This window comes from Mobula birostris, chromosome 1 (genome assembly GCF_030028105.1).
Source record: "Mobula birostris isolate sMobBir1 chromosome 1, sMobBir1.hap1, whole genome shotgun sequence".
Lineage (NCBI taxonomy): Eukaryota > Metazoa > Chordata > Chondrichthyes > Myliobatiformes > Myliobatidae > Mobula > Mobula birostris.
In genome coordinates this window covers 53,447,365-53,464,717 of record NC_092370.1, presented here as the reverse complement: position 1 = coordinate 53,464,717, position 17,353 = coordinate 53,447,365, and the positions used below count along the sequence as shown (strand labels likewise).

At 42.6% G+C, this 17,353-nt stretch overlaps 1 protein-coding gene across 3 annotated transcripts in view; it reads left to right on the top strand.

Moving 5' to 3' along the window:
• Positions 1-17,353, top strand: part of spidr (scaffold protein involved in DNA repair) — a 280,768-nt gene that overhangs the window by 53,086 nt on the left and 210,329 nt on the right. For all 3 annotated transcript variants that reach the window (XM_072255220.1, XM_072255211.1, XM_072255230.1), the window contains exon 6: positions 14,120-14,376. In XM_072255220.1, coding sequence (XP_072111321.1) covers positions 14,120-14,376 — 257 coding nt within the window. The remainder of the gene's footprint in view (positions 1-14,119; positions 14,377-17,353) is intronic.

Genomic DNA, 17,353 nt, shown 5'->3' with positions numbered 1-17,353 from the left:
TGTGCATGCAGTGCCAAACGGCCAAGGTGCAGCGGCATACCAAGGCTCCGCCGCGGCAGTTCGAACCCACCCGCCGGAGGTTCGACCACATTCATGTGGATATCGTGGGGCCCCTGCCAGTGTCGCAAGGAGCTTGGTACCTCCTAACTATGATAGACCGCTTCACCAGATGGCCGGAGGCAGTCCCACTCACCGACACCACCTCCGAATCCTGCGCCCGAGCACTAATCGCAACCTGGGTAGCCCGCTTCAGGGTACCGGCCCACATTACCTCTGACAGGGGAGCCCAGTTCACCTCCAGCCTGTGGTCGGCTATGGCCAACCTTTTAGGATCACAGCTATACCACACAACTGCCTACCACCCACAGTCGAACGGACTAGTGGAGCGTTTCCACTGTCACCTGAAGTTGGCTCTCATGGCCCGCCTGGAGGGGCCTAGCTGGGTGGACGAGCTTCCCTGGGTCCTGCTCGGAATCCGCACGGCGCGCAAAGAGGATCTGCACACCTCGTCGGCTGAGCTGGTGTATGGCGCACCCCTGGTAGTCCCAGGAGAGTTCATACCAGCCCCAGGGGGGCAAGAGGAAGAACCCACAGCAGTCCTGGACAGACTACGGGAGAGGCTCGGTAACCTGGCCCCCATCCCCACTTCACAGCACGGACAGAGCTCGACCCGCGTACCCAAAGACCTGCAGAACTGTAAGTTTCTTTTTGTACGACGAGGCGGACACCGGGCACCGCTACAGTGGCCCAATGAGGGGCCGTTTAAGGTGATCAGGAGCAATGGGTCCACGTTTGTGCTGGACATTGGGGGGAGAGAGGAGGTTTTCACGGTGGACCGACTCAAACCGGCCCATATGGACTTGGCACAGCCGGTCCAGGCTCAGGCACCGTGGCGCAGGGGCAGACCTCCCAAACAGAGGCCGATCCAGACTGTGGACATTGGGGGAGGTATCGCCGGTTCTGGGGGTGGGAGGGTTATGTGGCGACCCATTTTCTAGCACACACGAACCGGCTCACAACAGCGCGCGCAGGCAGAGGGCCGGCCCCAAAAAGGGCGCCAGGCCATCTTCACCAGCAGGGGGAAAATCCCGCGCGCGGAAAGGGTCTGGGAGTATGCATTCCCCACAGCAGTCCCGTCCCAGGGAGGGCGGGAACGGGAAGGCTTTAAACCAGGCCGCGAAGTTTAAATATATCTCTTTCATCGCAACTCCAACTCACCGACTCCGTGTGGTTATTCTAGCGCTGTGTGTAGCACACCGCTACACTGTGACACAACATACTGCAGAAGGTGGAAGTATGAAATATAAATACAATGCTGGAAGTGCTGAGCAGGTCATACTCACAACAATCATGGTGATCCTCTCACAAGAAATTAATATGTTGGTAAAAGTCTGCTCAGACTGCAGTTAGATTACTGTGTTCAGTTCTGGTCGCCTCATTATAGGAAGGATGTGGAAGCTTCCTTCACAGGGTGCAGAGGGTATTTACCAGAAATCTGCCTGGCTTAGAGAACATGTCTTATGAAGAAAGTTTGCATTAGCTAGGGCGTTTCTGTTTGGAGTGATGGAGGATGAGGTGCCTTAATAGAGATGTATATAATTATGAGTAGCGTAGATCAAGAGGGCAGCCAGCACCTTTTCCTAGGGCAGTAATGACCAATATCAGAGAACATTCATTTAAGGGTAGTGGAGGAATGCTTAGGGGAGATGTCAGAGCTAAGTTTTTTACAGAGTTGTAGGTGCTGTGGCAGTAGAGGCTGATACAATAGGGATATTTAGGGATATTTAAAACACACTTAAGGTATGCAGGTGGATGTAAAAAAAAACATGGAGGGTTATGAGCTGTGTTGGAGAGAAGGTTTAGATTGACTATGGAATGTGTGTGTGTCTATATAGATATAGATATACAGTGGCATGCAGAAGTTTGGGCACCCCTGGTCAAAATTTCTGTTACTGTGAATAGCCAAGTGAGTAAAAGATAACCTGATTTCCAAAAGGCATGAAGTTAAAGATGACACATTTCTTTAATATTTTAAGCAAGACTACTTTTTTATTTCCATCTTTTACAGTTTGAAAATAACAAAAAAGGAAAAGGGCCCTAAGCAAAAGTTTGGGCACCCTACATGGCAGTACTTAGTAACACCCCCTTTGGCAAGTATCACAGCTTATAAATGCTTTCTGTAGCCAGCTAAGAGTCTTTCAATTCTTATTTGGGGGATTTTTGCCCATTCTTCCTTGCAAAAGGCTTCTAGTTCTGTGAGATTCTTGGGCCGTCTTGCATGGACTGCTCTTTTGAGGTCTGTCCACAGATTTTCAATGATGTTTAGGTCGGGGGACTGTGAGGGCCATGGCAAAACTTTCAGCTTGCGCCTCGAGGTTGTCCATTGTGGATTTTGAGGTGTGTTTAGGATCATTATCCTGTTGTGGAAGCCATCCTCTTTCGTCTTCAGCAATCTTACAGACGGTGTGATGTTTGCTTCCAGAATTTGCTGGTATTTAATTGAATTCATTCTTCCCTCTGCCAGTGGAATGTTCCCCGTGCCACTGGCTGCAACACAAGCCCAAAGCATGATTGATCCACCTCCATGCTTAACATTTGGAGAGGTGTTCTTTTCATGAAATTCTGCACCCTTTTTTCTCCAAACACACCTTTGCTCATTGTGGCCAAAAAGTTCTATTTTAACTTCATCAGTCCACAGGACTTGTTTCCAAAATGCATCAGGCTTGTTTAGATGTTCCTTCGCAAACTTCTGACGCTGAATTTTGTGGTGAGGATGCAGGAAAGGTTTTCTTCTGATGGCTCTTCCATTAAGGTCATATTTGTGCAGGTGTGGCTGCACAGTAAAACAGTGCACCACCACTCCAGAGTCTGCTAAATCTTCCTGAAGGTCTTTTGCAGTCAAATGGGGGTCTTAACTTGCCTTTGTAGCAATCCTATGAGCAGTTCTCTAGGAAAGTTTTCTTGGTCTTCCAGACCTCAACTTGACCCCCACCATTCCTGTTAACTGCCATTTCTTAATTACATTATGAACTGAGGAAACAGCAACCTGAAAACGCTTTGCTATCTTCTTATAGCCTTCTCCTGCTTTGTGGGTATCAATTATTTTAATTTTCAGAGTGCTAGGCAGCTGCTTAGAGGAGCCCATGGCTGTTGATTGTTGGGACAAGGTTTGAGGAGTCAGGGTATTTATAAAGCTTTGAAATTTGCATCACCTGGCCTTTCCTAATGATGGCTGTGAACAAGCCATAGCCCTAACAAGCTAATTAAGGTCTGAGACCTTGGTAAAAGTTATCTGAGAGCTCAAATCTCTTGTTCTGCCCAAACTTCTGCATGGTGCTCCTTTCCTTTTTTTTTCACTCTAAAATTGTACAAAACAAAAATAATACACTAATCTTGCTTAAAATGTTGAAAAGAATGTTTCATCTTTAACTTTATGACTTTTGGAGATCAGTTCATCTTCTACTCACTTAACTATTCACAGTAACAGAAATTTTGATCAGGGTGCCCAAACTTTTGCATGCCACTGTATATATAGAATTATATAGAGATATTTATATATATATATATATACATATATAGATATTTATAGATATCACTGAACTAGTTGCTTGTTGATACTGTGGACTATTTGTAGTAATCTGACCCTTATGTATTTTTAGCCAAAAAGTTTGTGTTCATCTTCTCCAAATGCTCTGTGTTACTGGTTAAGTTCGCAATATTAATTGACTTTTTAAAAAATAAATCAGACTTGGAGTTTTATCTAATGGCCTTATGACAAAGCAGATAAATCTATTGAGTTGCCATTGTCATTTACTTCAGTTATTACCTCAAGAATTCTATAGGTTGTGGGTTTACTACTTTAACCTTGTGCTCATTACTTTTTGTGGATTCTGTTCTCTTCAGGTGAAAATTGGTTGATAGCATGTGTTCTTAAGGTAGTTTCTCACAACTAAGAATTACTTGGATACAAGATTATGTTGTTTTGTTTTCTCCACCAATGTTTATGTTGGTTGATGTCTTTCTGTGGCATTTTTGCTAATAAATTAGTGTTATCCAAAGAATTGAAAAACTCCAATGAGCATTTGTTCTATTTTCTGAAAACCAGGATTGTTTGAAAATTAAAACAGATTATTTTGAAAGAAGTTAGTCATTCAAGCAGCATTTGTGTAATAAACTGAGGAAGAGGTGTGTGCAAGAGCATTAAGTGGTTTCTCTTTCCACAAATCTGCTTGACTGAATTTTCTATTTTTATTGCAGGTTCCAGTAAAGTCAATTCTGTTAGTTTTAACTGATTTGAAAACCATATTGGTATCTTGAGATATTAGTGACACGTTGTCATGACAACCACCCTTTCCTCAGTGTCAACAAAGGAGCTGGCCATTGACTTCAGAAAGGAGAGCAGTGCACATGCTGAGAGCTTCAGGTTTCTAGGTGTGAACATTACTAATTGTCCAACCACACTGATGTCATGACATTGAAAACTCATTAGTGCCTCAACTTCTGCAGGTGGTTAAAGAAACTCGGCATAGTCCTGTTGAGTCTTTCTATTTTTTTTTCACAGCACCATAGAAAGCATTCAGTCTGGATACAGAACAGCTTGGCATGGCAACTGCTCTGCACGTGACCACAAGAAACTGCCGAGAATTGTAGACATAGTTCAGTACATTACAGGAACTAGCCTGCCCTTTATAGATTCTGTCTAACCTTGATGCCTCAGGAAATCAGCCACCATTATCAAAGGCGTCCCATCCACCCCGGTTATTCTCTCTTTTCCCCTCTACCATCAGGCAGAAGATAGAAAAGCCTCAATGCATGTACCAACGTGCTCAAGGACAACTTCTATCATGCTGTGATCAGAGTCTTGAACTCAATAAGACAGATTCTTAACCTCAAAGTGGTGACGATTTTGCACTCTATCTCTTACCTGCACTGCACTTTTTCAGTAGCTTTTGCACTTTATCCTGTATTGTTATTATTTTACTTTATTCCAGCTTAATGAAATGTGTAATGATTTCACCTGAGTAAACAGAATGCAAGACAAGCTTTTCACTCTGTAAGACCATAAGACATAGTTCAGAATTAGGCAATTCAGCCCATTGAGTCTGCTCCACCATTCCATCATGGCTGATTTATTATCCTTCTCAACCCCACTCTCTTGCCTCCTTCCTCTGATATCCTGATTAATTAGGAATGTATCAACCTCCGTCTTAAATATACACAACGACTTGGCCTGCACTGCTGTCTGTGGCAATGAATTACACAGATCCACCACAGATGGCTAAGAAATTTTTCCTCATCTCTGTTCAAAATGGATGTCCCTCTACTCTGAGGCTGTGCCCTCTGGTCTTCGACTTCCCCATTGTAGGAAACATCCTCTCCATCTATTGCATCACTGCCTTTTAATAAATCCCCCCCTCATTCATCTAAATTCCATTGAGAACAGGCCCAGAGATATTAAATGCTACTCATATGTTAACCCTTTCATTCCTGGGATCATTCTTGAGAGCCTCCTCGGTACCCTGTCCAATGTCAGCACATCTTTTCTTAAAAACAGGCCCAAAACTCTTTATAATACTCCAAGTGCAGTCTGATCAATGTTTTATAAAGGCTCAGCATTATATCCTTGTTTTTGTATTCTAGTCCTCTTGAAGTGAATGCTGACATTACATTTGCCATTACGTTACATTTGGAAGGGTCTCGGCCTGAAATGTCAACTGTACCTCTTCCTAGAGATGCTGCCTGCCCTGCTGCGTTCACCAGCAACTTTGATGTGTATTGCTTGAATTTCCAGTAACTGCAGAATTCCTCATGATTACATTTGCCTTCTTTGTTGCAACTCAACCTGCAAGTTAACTTTTCGGGAATCTGCATGAAGACTCCCAAGTCCCTTTGCACCTCTAAATTTTGATTATTTTTTCCATTTAGAAAATAGTGCATACCTTTATTCCTTTTACCAAAGTGTATGACCATGTACTTCCCTACACTATGTTCTATTTGCAACCTCTTTGCCCATTCACCCAATCTGTCTCAGGCCTTCTGCAGATGCCGAACTTTCCTCAACATTGCTTGTTCCTCCACTATCTTCGTATCATCCTCAAATTTGGCCACTAAGCCAACACTTCCATCACCCAAATCATTGATATATAACTTGTAAAGGCATGGTGCCAACATATACCCCTGCAGCACACCACTAGTCGCCACAACCAACCACAAAAGCCCCCTTTATTCCCACTCTTTGCCTCCTGCAAATCATCCATTCTTCTATCCATTGCTAGTATCTTTCCTGTAATACCACGGGCTCCTATTAAGCAGCCCCATGTTTGGCACCTTATTAAAGGCTTTCTGACTCTCCTTTGTCTATCCTGCCTTTTATCTCCTCAAAATACTCCCAACAGATTTGTCAAGCGAGATCCCCCCTTAAGGCAGGAGCTTTTTTATGCCATGGACCCCTACCATTAACTGAGGGGTCCATGGACCACAGGTTGGGAAACCCTGCCTCGGAAACAGTACAGACTTTGGCCTACTTTATCATGTGCCTCCAAGTACCCCGGAACCTCATCCTTAATAACAGACCCCAAAATCTTTCCAATCACTGAAATCCGGCTAACTGGCCGATAAGTTTCTTTCTTCTGCCTCTTTCCCCTCTTAAAGAGTGGAGTGACATTGCAATTTTCAAGTCCTCTGGAACCATTCCAGAATCTAGTGGTTCTTAAAAGATCATTACTAATGCCTCCACAGTCTTTTCAGCTACGTCTTTCAAAACCCTGGGGTGAGTTGCATTTGGTCCAAGTGACTTATTTACCTTCAGACTTGTCAGCTTCCCAAGCACCTGCTCCTTCTGCCCCTTGATGCCTTTGTATTTCTGGCATTCTGCTACTGTCTTTCACAGTGAAGACTGTAGCAAATTCGAGTTTACTACTAGAATTGAAAGCTACATGTAATACAGTTTCACCATGATGACATTTGAACAAATTTAATCAAGCAAAAAAAAAATCCTCGGAATGCTTTATTCCACTATTTTAACTTAACACGTGTTTCCACCAGTCAGTCAATAGTCATTATAGATTTAATTAAAGGTGCTTAGGATGACTGAGTGAGCACTGCCTATCAAATACCCATTGATATTAATCCTCCCTTAATCTACTTTATTTTGTTCTACCTTCCCCTCCCCCATATTCGACCACTTACCTGTACTCTCTATAGTAGCCAATTAAGTCAGGTCAAGTGTAGAAACTAACTTAGCAACCTGCATGTTTCTAGAATGTAGGAGAAAACCTGTGCACTAAGATGCAACCAGATAGTCATGGTGAGAAACTCCATGTAGCACTGGAGGTCAGGATCAGACTCTGGATGCTGGAGCAGTATTTTGCAAATGTGCCACTGGGCTGCTATATTATTTGTAATCAGTTGTCTGCATTATTGGGATATGCACTCTGAGGCTACTTTATCAGGTACCTCCTGTATTTAATAAAGTGGCCACTGAGTGTAAGTTCATGGTCTTCAGCTGCTGTGTAGCTCATCTACTTCCAGGTTCAACTTGTTATGGATTCAGAAATGCTATTCTACACGCCAGTGTTTTAATGTATGATTATTTGAGTTACTGTTGCCTTCCTTTCACCTTGAATCAGTCTGGCCATTCTCTGACCTCTCACATTAACAAGGTGTTTTTGTTTTTACTGATGCTCACGGTATGCTTTTTGATTTTCGCACCTTTCTCTGTAAACTAGAGTCTCGTATGTATCTGGAAATCCTAGATCAGCAGTTTCTGAGTTACTCAAACCACCCCATCTGGCACCAACAATCATTCCACAGTCCAAGTCACTTAGATCACATTTCTTCTCCATTCTGACGTTTGGTCTGTACAATGACTGAACCTCGACCTTGTCTGCATGTTTTATGCATTGAGTTGCTGCCACACAATTGGCTGATTATATATTTGCATTAACAAGTAGGTATACATGTATACCTAATAAAGTCGCCACTGAGTGTATCTTGCTCGATATGGCCCATTGCCCAGTGCTGGATCCACAGTCATTTGCCTGCACGCACTTGCATGGTCTGGATGAAGAGGGCAATCTGTCCCACCTTCTGCATCTGCAAGTGAGGTGTAACAAGACCTTGGATGGCTTACTACTGAGGCCCAGGAATGCTTTGACAGGAGGCAACAGAGAACAGACACTTTTAAAACTATTACAGTGGATATAAATTGTTCAAAACAATGGTTATTTGGATTAAAACAGTCAAATACAAAAATCAAAAAATTGTAAAAAATATTAAAATTAAATAAATAAAAAAATAGATGATCTCTCATGTTTGGGCCATGATTCCCCTTCAGATGAATGTGACTCTCATCTTTAGACAGGTCTTATTTGGCAGGTCATGTTGATCCAGAAACCAAGCAAACTGATAGATATGTTGGTTTCACTGTCCTGCATTTGACAGTTTGTGCCCATCCTTCAGCTTTGCAGAGATTTAATAGACTGGAATGTAGCACGTCTGGTCAGAACCACTTGTGTCTGTCAGGTTGATTTGTATTCCTATGAAATTTTGATTTCTTTTTTTGAATGAAGACAGAATTTTTGTAAACATATTCTGTAAAATTACCAACAGTTTTTGTCTGTTCCTAATTTTTTGTGAGAAGGTGAAGTTGAGTTACCTCCATGAACTGCTGTAGTCCTGATAAAGATAGTCTCACAGTAGGTAGTTACAAGCATTTAAACCCCAGTGACAATGTTTCAGAGATTGGATAGTTCTATGATTTGGCAGGGAATCTGCAAGTAATACTATTCCCATGCCTCTGCTGTCCGTCTGATATAGGAGTGGTGCTTTTGCAGCAGGTTTTACAAGTGACTGGGCTTTATTTGGCGTTTGAAGCGATTTGGCATTTCAACAAATACACTCAAAAACTTCTATACTTGTACCGTGGAGAGCATTCTGACAGGCTGCATCACTGTCTGGTATGGAGGGGCTACTGCACAGGACTGAAAGAAACTGCAGAAGGTTCTAAATCTAGTCAGCTCCATCTTGGGCACTAGCCTACAAAGTACCCAGGACATCTTTAGGGATCAGTGTCTCAGAAAGGCAGCGTCCATTATTAAGGACCTCCAGCACCCAGGCCATGCTCTTTTCTCACTGTTACCATCACGTAAGAGATACAGAAGCCTGAAGGCACACATTCAGCGATTCAGGAACAGCTTCTTTCCCTCTGCCATCAGATTCCTGAATGGACATTGAAGGTTTGGACACTAGCTCACTTTTTTTAGTATACAGTATTTCTGTTTTTGCACATTTTTCAATAATCTATTCAATATATGTAATTGATTTACTTGTTTATTTATTATTATGTTTTTTTTTCTCTCTCTCTCTGCTAGATTATGTATTGCATTGAACTGCTGCTGCTAAGTTAACAAATTTCACGTCACATGCCGGTGGTAATGATTCTGATTCTGATTTTACAGATGGTTCTCGGATGAGAGTGAATGTTTAGGTGGTAGATGTGGTGCTGATGAAGCACAGTGGTTTTATGTGTTTGAGTGTTGCTGCAGCTGCATTAACAAACTAAAGTTAAACATAATCCATTACACTTTTAGATCTGGGGCATCACTTGTAACAGGTACTCAATCTTGGAATCTTGTATTGCAGCAACAAAGTGGCTGGTGCAATCCAGCGTTAGGCCAGATGATAATCACACAATGTTGGTAGTGGGAGCTCAGCAATTGTGTGCAAAACATGGTCCAACAAGATGAGGGGCTGTGCTGGACTTGGTGTTGGGTAATAGAAACATAGAAAATCTACAGCACAATACAGGCCCTTCGGTCCACAAAATTGTGCCAAACATGTCCCTACCTTAGAAATTACCAGGCTAGCCCTCTATTTTTCTAAGCTCCATGTACCTATCCAAAAGTCTCTTAAAAGACCTTATCGTATCCGCCTCCACCACTGTTGCCGGCAGCCCATTCCACGCACTCACCACCCTCTGAGTAAAAAACTTACCCCTGACATCTCCTCTGTATCTACTCCCCAGCACCTTAAACCTGTGTGCTCTTGTGGCAACCATTTCAGCCCTGGGAAAAAGCCTCTGACTATCCACACGATCAATGCCTCTCATCATCTTACACACCTCTATCAGGTCACCTCTCATCCTCCGTCGCTCCAAGGAGAGAAGACCGAGTTCACTCAACCTATTCTCATAAAGCATGCTTCCCAGTCCGGGCAACATACTTGTAAATCTCCTCTGCACCCTTTCCATGGCTTCCATATCCTTCCTGTAGTGAGGTGACCAGAACTGAGCGCAGTACTCCAAGTGGGGTCTGACCAGGGTCCTATATAGTTGCAACATTACCTCTCGGCTCCTAAACTCACTCCCATGATTGATGAAGGCCAATACACGGTATGCCTTCTTAACCACAGAGTCAACATACGCAGCTGTTTTGAGCGTCCTGTGGACTCGGTCCCCAAGATCCCTCTGATCCTTCACACTGCCAAGAGTCTTACCATTAATACTATATTCTGCCATCATATTTGACTTACCAAAATGAACCACTTCACACTTACCTGGGTTGAACTCCATTAGCCACTTCTCAGCCCAGTTTTGCATCCTATCAATATCCTGCTGTAACCTTTGACAGCCCGCCACACTGTCCACAATGCCTCCAACCTTTGTGTCATCAGCAAACTTACTAACCCATCCCTCCACTAACTCATCCAGGTCATTTATAAAAATCACGAAGAGTAAGGGTCGCAGAACAGATCCCTGAGGCACTCCACTGGTGACTGACCTCCATACAGAATATGACCCATCTACAACCACTCTTTGCCTTCTGTGGGCAAGCCAGTTCTGAATTCAGAGCCTGGCCAAGTGACCAAACTTTCAGCGAGTGAACAATTAGGGAACAGTGACCACAACTCCTTAAGTTTTAAGATAACTATAGATAAGGAGAAGTTTGGACCTTGCAGGAGGGTATTAAGTTGGAGCAATACAAATTATGGGTGCGTTAGGCAGGACCTAGGGAGAGTTAATTGGGAAAAACTGGTTTTGGGCATTTCCACATCTGACATGTGGGGGTGTTTAAAGACCAACTGCAAGGAGAACAAGACAGGTATGTTCCAGGAAAAAGAAAGGACAAGGATGGCAAGTAATTAATTTAGTCAAGAAGAAAAAGGAAAAGAATGTAAAGCTTAAGAAGGTCAAATGAAACAGAGCCCTTGAGGATTATAAAGAAGCCCAGAAAAAATAACTCAAGACAGGAATTAGGAAAGCCAGGAGGGGTATGAAAAGTTTTTGGCAAGTAGAATTGGCAAGAGAATCCTAAGCTATTCTATATATACATCAGGAGCAAGAGGATAACTAGGGAAAGGATAGGACCACTCGAGGATGGGGGGGGGGGGAGGGATATTTGTGGAGAATGTAAGTAAGAACCTTAATGAATAGTTTACATCAGTATTTATCAAGGAGAAACGCTTGGATAATAGGGAGATCAGTGCTGAGTGTATCGATATGCTCGGACATTTTGAGGTAAAGGAAAAGGTAGTGTTGGATCTTTTAAAGACCATCTAGGTGGATAAGTCCCTGGGGCCTGATGGGATATACTTCATAAACACAAAATAATCTGCAGATGCTGTGATCAAAGCAACACTTTCAGTTTGCTGGATGAACTCAGCAGGTCGGGCAGCATCAGTTAGAAACGATGAGCCTTCGTCAGGACTGAAGAATGAAAGATGGGGAAGGATTTGAAGAGTGCTTGTAGCTTCAGTTGAAAGACCAGTAATTTGAAAGACAAAGGGGTGGGGGAGGGGAAGCATTGACATCATAGCCCTGAAAACAATGGGTAGTAGAAGAAGGAGGCGGAACCATGAGGGAGCTGGGGGAGGGGGTAAATAGAGATAGAGGAAGGGAGGGGGAGGGAATTACCGGAAGTTGGAGAATTCTATGTTCATACCAAGGGGCTGGAGACTACCTAGACGGTATATGAGGTGTTGCTCCTCCAACCTGAGTTTAGCCTCATCATCGCAGTAGAGGAGGCCATGTATGGACATATCTGAATGGGAAGCAGAGTTGAAGTGGGTGGCTACCGGGAGATCCTGTCTGTTGTGGCGGACGGAGCAGAGGTGCTCGACGAAGCGATCCCCCTATCTGCGTCGGGTTTCACCGATGTAGAGGAGGCCGCACCGGGAGCACCGGATGCAAGAGGTGACCCCAACAGACTCACAATTGAAGTGTTGTCTCACCTGGAAGGACTGTTTGGGGCCCTGAATGGTTGCAAGAGATGAGGTGTAGGGACAGGTGTAGCACTTAGGCTTACAGGGATAAGTGTCAGGTGGGAGATCAGTGGGGATGGACGTTCAGATAAGGGAGTCGCGGAGGGACCGATCCCTGCGGAAAGCGGAGAGGGGTGGAGAGGAAAAGATGTGCTTAGTGCTGGGGTCCTGTTGAAGGTGGCGGAAATTGCGGAGGATAATGTGCTGGATCTGGAGGCTGGTGGGGTGGTAGGTGAGGACAAAGGGAACTCTGTCCCTGTTGTGGTTGTGGGAGGATGGGGTGAGGGCCGAAGTGGGGGAAATGGAGGAGATGCGGGCGTTTTTTGATGAGGTGACAAGGGCGATTGATCAAGGTAGAGCTATGGATGTTGTATGCATGGATTTTAGTGAGGTGTTTGACAAGATCCTTCATGGGAGGCTCATTGAGAAGATTAAGATGCATGGGATCCTTGGTGAATTGACTGTTTGGATTCAGAATTCACTTGCCCATAGAAGTCAGAGGGTAATGGTTGAAGGGACTTATTCTAGCTGGAAGTCTGTGATTAATGGTGTTCCACAGGGATTTGTACTGGAACCTCTGTTGTTTGTGATGTTTCTCAATGACCTGGATGAAAATATGGATGGGTGGGTTGTAGGTTTGCAGATGATACGGAAATTAGTGGTGTTATGGATAGTATAGAAGACTGGCAAAGAATACAAGAAGTTCTAGATCAGTTGTGGATATGGGCTGAGAAGTAGCAGATGGCGTTTAACCCAGCTAAATGTGAAATATTGCAGCTTAGTAGATCAAATATAAAAGAGACATACAGAATCAGAGTCAGATTTAATATCACCGACATATATTATGAAATTGTTAACTGTGGCAACAGTATAATGCAGTACATGATAAATAATAAAAAAACTGAATTACTGTAGGTATATATGTGTATATTAAATAGTTAAATTAAGATAAGTAATGCAAAAAACAGAAATTTTAAAGGAAGTGAGATAATATTCATGCATTCAATGTCCATTTAGAAATTGGTTGGTACACAGGGCAAGGTCTATAACAGTATTGATAAGCAGAGGGATCTTTGGGTCCAAGTTCATAGCTCTGTGAATGTGGCTACGCAGGTTGATAGGGTGTTTATTAGCATAGGCATTCAGTTCTAAAGTCAGGAAGTGATGTTGCAGCTTTATAAAACTCCAGTTAAGCTGCATCAGGAGTATTGTGTACAGTTCTGGTGAAGAATGTTGAGCTTTGGAGAAGGTGCAGAAGAGGTTGATCAGGATGTGTCTGGATGAGAGGGCATGTGCTATAATCAGGAGTTAGTATTGATGATTCTCGGGGTATTCTCCTACCAGTATAATATTGCGCTTAAGCAAAAGGGGTGTAATTGGAGATGTTCTTATTTTTTCATGGTGCTGAGGAAATGAATTGAGAATATATAACACCTTTGCTTTGATTCCTCCTTTTCCACTGTTTTTATATACTTCTGTACAATGTACTTTTAAGCTTAGGGCTTAATATTTTAGCCAGAGTTAAAATTGTCTTCAGACAACTATTTAAACTTTTGAGAGTAATGAGAAGGCAAAAATGAAAATAGAGTATTGTCACTGACATGAAAAATAAACTGAAATAAGTTTTCAACCCATGGTACATATTTAATGTTTAATTGTGTGCAGTTTGTGGGAGAAAGTAGAAGTATGGTGGTCATGAATGTAGCTCAGTTCTGGGAATATTTTCCTGTTTATTTTGTAAAAGGATCTGTGGTATGACTACAAGTGAGACACTTCTTCAATCAGCTTCTTTGCTTTGTCAATATAGTGACAGATTTACAATAGAATCATGTATAGGTAACTTGAATCTTTCATGTTTTAGGTAACAGAAGATATTTTAGAATTTTCATCCGATAGTGACTGCACAGTTGAACAGGATCAAGCAGAAAAGTCCACTCCACCTATTTCTATACAGCCAAGTGCATCTGCTTGTGAGCCTGGATGTAGTCAGCGCTCCGTCAGGTCAGCAAGTGATTGGTTGAAATGTGCACAAGCATTTCTACGGACACCTGAGAAGGAAAAGAGAAAGCTATTGAAAACCCCAGAAGATTCAGCCAAAAAGAGAAGAAAATTTCTAAGGTGAGTCAGGATAGTATGCACTTTTATGTTGCATGTGTATAGAGTCGTACAACACAGAAACATATCCCTGCTGATTCGCCCTGCCCCACTGCCTACACTGATCCCTTTTGTCTGCGTTGGGGCATATTCTTCTATGCCTTGCCTATCTGTCTGAATGCCTTTTCACATGTTAATTGTATCTGATTCCACCACCCCCTCTGGCAGCAGGTTTTCAATATCCTCCAACTCTCTTTGTAAAAAAAACACTTCACCACCAATTCCCTTTCCAAACAAAAAAGTTTCTTCTCACCTTAAACCTCACACTCTTGTCTTTGATACCACTAGTGTGTAAAAAGCACTTTAACTATCTTATCATATTTTTGCGTTTCATAATCTTATTTACTTCTATCATCACCCCTCATTCTCGTTTGCTCCAGAGGAAACAAGACCATCCTAAATAATCTCTCATACCTAAAGAATTTCAATCCAAGCAACATCCTGGTGAAACTCTCCTGCACTCTCTCCAGTGTAATCACATCCTGATATAAGAACATAAGAAATCGGAGCAGAAGTAGGTCACCTGACCCACTGAGCTTGATCCACTATTCAATAAGATTGTGGCATATCTGGCCATGGACTTCAGCTCCACCGACCTGCCATTTCCCTATTACCCTTAATTCCTCTCCTTTGCTAAAATATGTCCAACTGTGTGTGAAATATATTTAATGAGTTAGCCTGTACTGCTTCACTGAGCGGATAATTCCACAGATTCACCACTCTGTGGGAAAAGTAGTTCCTCCTGTCCTTCCAATAGTGTTGCAACCAGAACTGTGCTAAGTACTCTAACATTGACATATTTTCTCTAATCTTTTCACCACAGGTGTAGCCTATTCTACTAAAGTTTTCATTATTTTAAGCTATTTGCAGTATATTGCTTTTGATTGTATTTCTTGTTTAATAATGCAAAAACTAAAGATTAATCAATTGCAAATTTTACCTCATACAGCTTCCCTACAAATACTTTGTGGTAATGAAAGTATACAAGTGATTATGAGATCAAGAACTAGAGTAAATATTCTTTATTATAAAGCTGTACAAAACAATGATTCACACTTTATTTAAAATATATTTTCAATAATTACATCTCAGACTTTCCAAACCTTGAGATGATAGTAATTAAGTTTTTAAAGCAGAAAAGGCATATGATCCACTTCCATTTAGAGGGATATGAGCATTGTGTAGGTGGGAGGGATTAGTTAGTTAGGTATTTAAATGCTAGTTTAAAATTATAGGCAGAAGGCCTGATTCTGTGCTGTATTGTTCATGGCTGTAAACATGCAGGTTTAACAGGCAATGTGGCAAATAGGCTGACTGATTTTCATTGTTAGAATTTGCACACAATTTGCAGTTATGCAGGGCCTCACTGAGTTTGCAATTGTGATATTGTATACTTCTGGCTTTTTTACATAAGGGACGATATACTTGCAATAGTAGGATTGCAATTGATTCCAGAGGAAGGGAGTATCGGTTGGGTGGGGGTTGGTTCTGTGTGGAGAGAAATGAGAGACAGGACATTTCCTCTCAAGTTTAGAAGAATGAAAGGTCATTTTCATTGAAAGATTCAAGGAGGAGGCAGGAGGAAAAGCAACAGTAGGAAGCTTATAAAGGTCCTGAGAGGCAGAGCATCAACGAGAAGCTGAAAACAGAGCCCTTCTCCTTGGCTCATAAAACTTTTGAGAGATACATTTACATCAGCCAGTAGAAGTAGGCTGTAAATGAACAGCCATTGTAAGAGTGGGCAAGTGTTTGGGTGGTAAATTAAGAGACTTTGGCTCATATGGCTTCAGTGAGCATGGCTCAGATAGGGTTAGTTGAATTTCCTTTTTAGCCTTGGAGCGTACGGATGGCAGTTAAGGCAGGAAGACTTCAGTATCCATGAGGACTTCACCTGTGGGAAGTGTGTCCCGCTGCAGCTTCTGACTGACTACGTGAAGGAGCTGGATATATGGAGTTGAAGTTATACTCAGGATCATCCAAGGTGCTGGGAGTTTCATAGATCTCAGTTTTAGTGAGGTGGTCACATCTAGGGTATAGGCAGAAAGTTGTTGAGTGACCACGAGCAAAGGAAAAGGGAGTAGTCAGATAGTGCATGGCTCTCCTTTGGCCATTCCTCTCGAAAACAGGTATACCATTTTGGATACTGTTGGTGGAGATAGGAGGGGTGACAGTCCAGGAGAAGGCAGCAGTTGCTCGTTCAGTGGCACCAGAACTGGTTCTGAGGCACAGTGGGAAATGGTGAAGGCAGAAAGAACTATAATGATAGGGGACTTAATACTTAGAAGGGCAGATAGGATCTGTGATCTCAAAATAATGTTGTGTTGCCAGATTCAGGATGTCACAGAGCTACAGAACATTCTTAAGGGGGAAGATGAGCAGCCAGAAGTAATTTGCACATTTGCACAAATGACTTTGGCAGAGAAAAGGATGAGGTCCTGCAGAGTGAATATAGGAAGCTTGGGAAGAAGTTAAAAACCAGTACTTTGAGGTTAATAATCTCTGGGTTGCTTCCAGTGTCATGTGCAAGTAAGGATAAGAATAGGAGGATATAGCAAATGAATATGTGGCTAAAAAATTAGTGTAGGGGTGGGATTTAGGTTCTGGTACCATTGCAATTTCTTCTGGAGCACAGGTGACCTGTTCAAGAGGGTTGTGTTACACCTGAACTGAAGGGAGTCCAATATACTGGCAGACAGATTTGCTTGTGTTGCTAGGATGAGTTTAAACAAGATTGGCAAGAAGATGGGATCTCAAATATCAGGGAGGCAAATGAGAGGTGGGGATTTTAACTTTCTTAATATGGGATGGAATTTGTTAGGGGCTTTCAGGAAAGTTTCCTTGGCATTATTTAGAGGCTTGACTAGGGTGAGGATAAAACTGACCTACTCTTGAGTTATGAAAAGGAACAGAATTGGTTTCCTGCTCAAGTTCTAAACTGTGG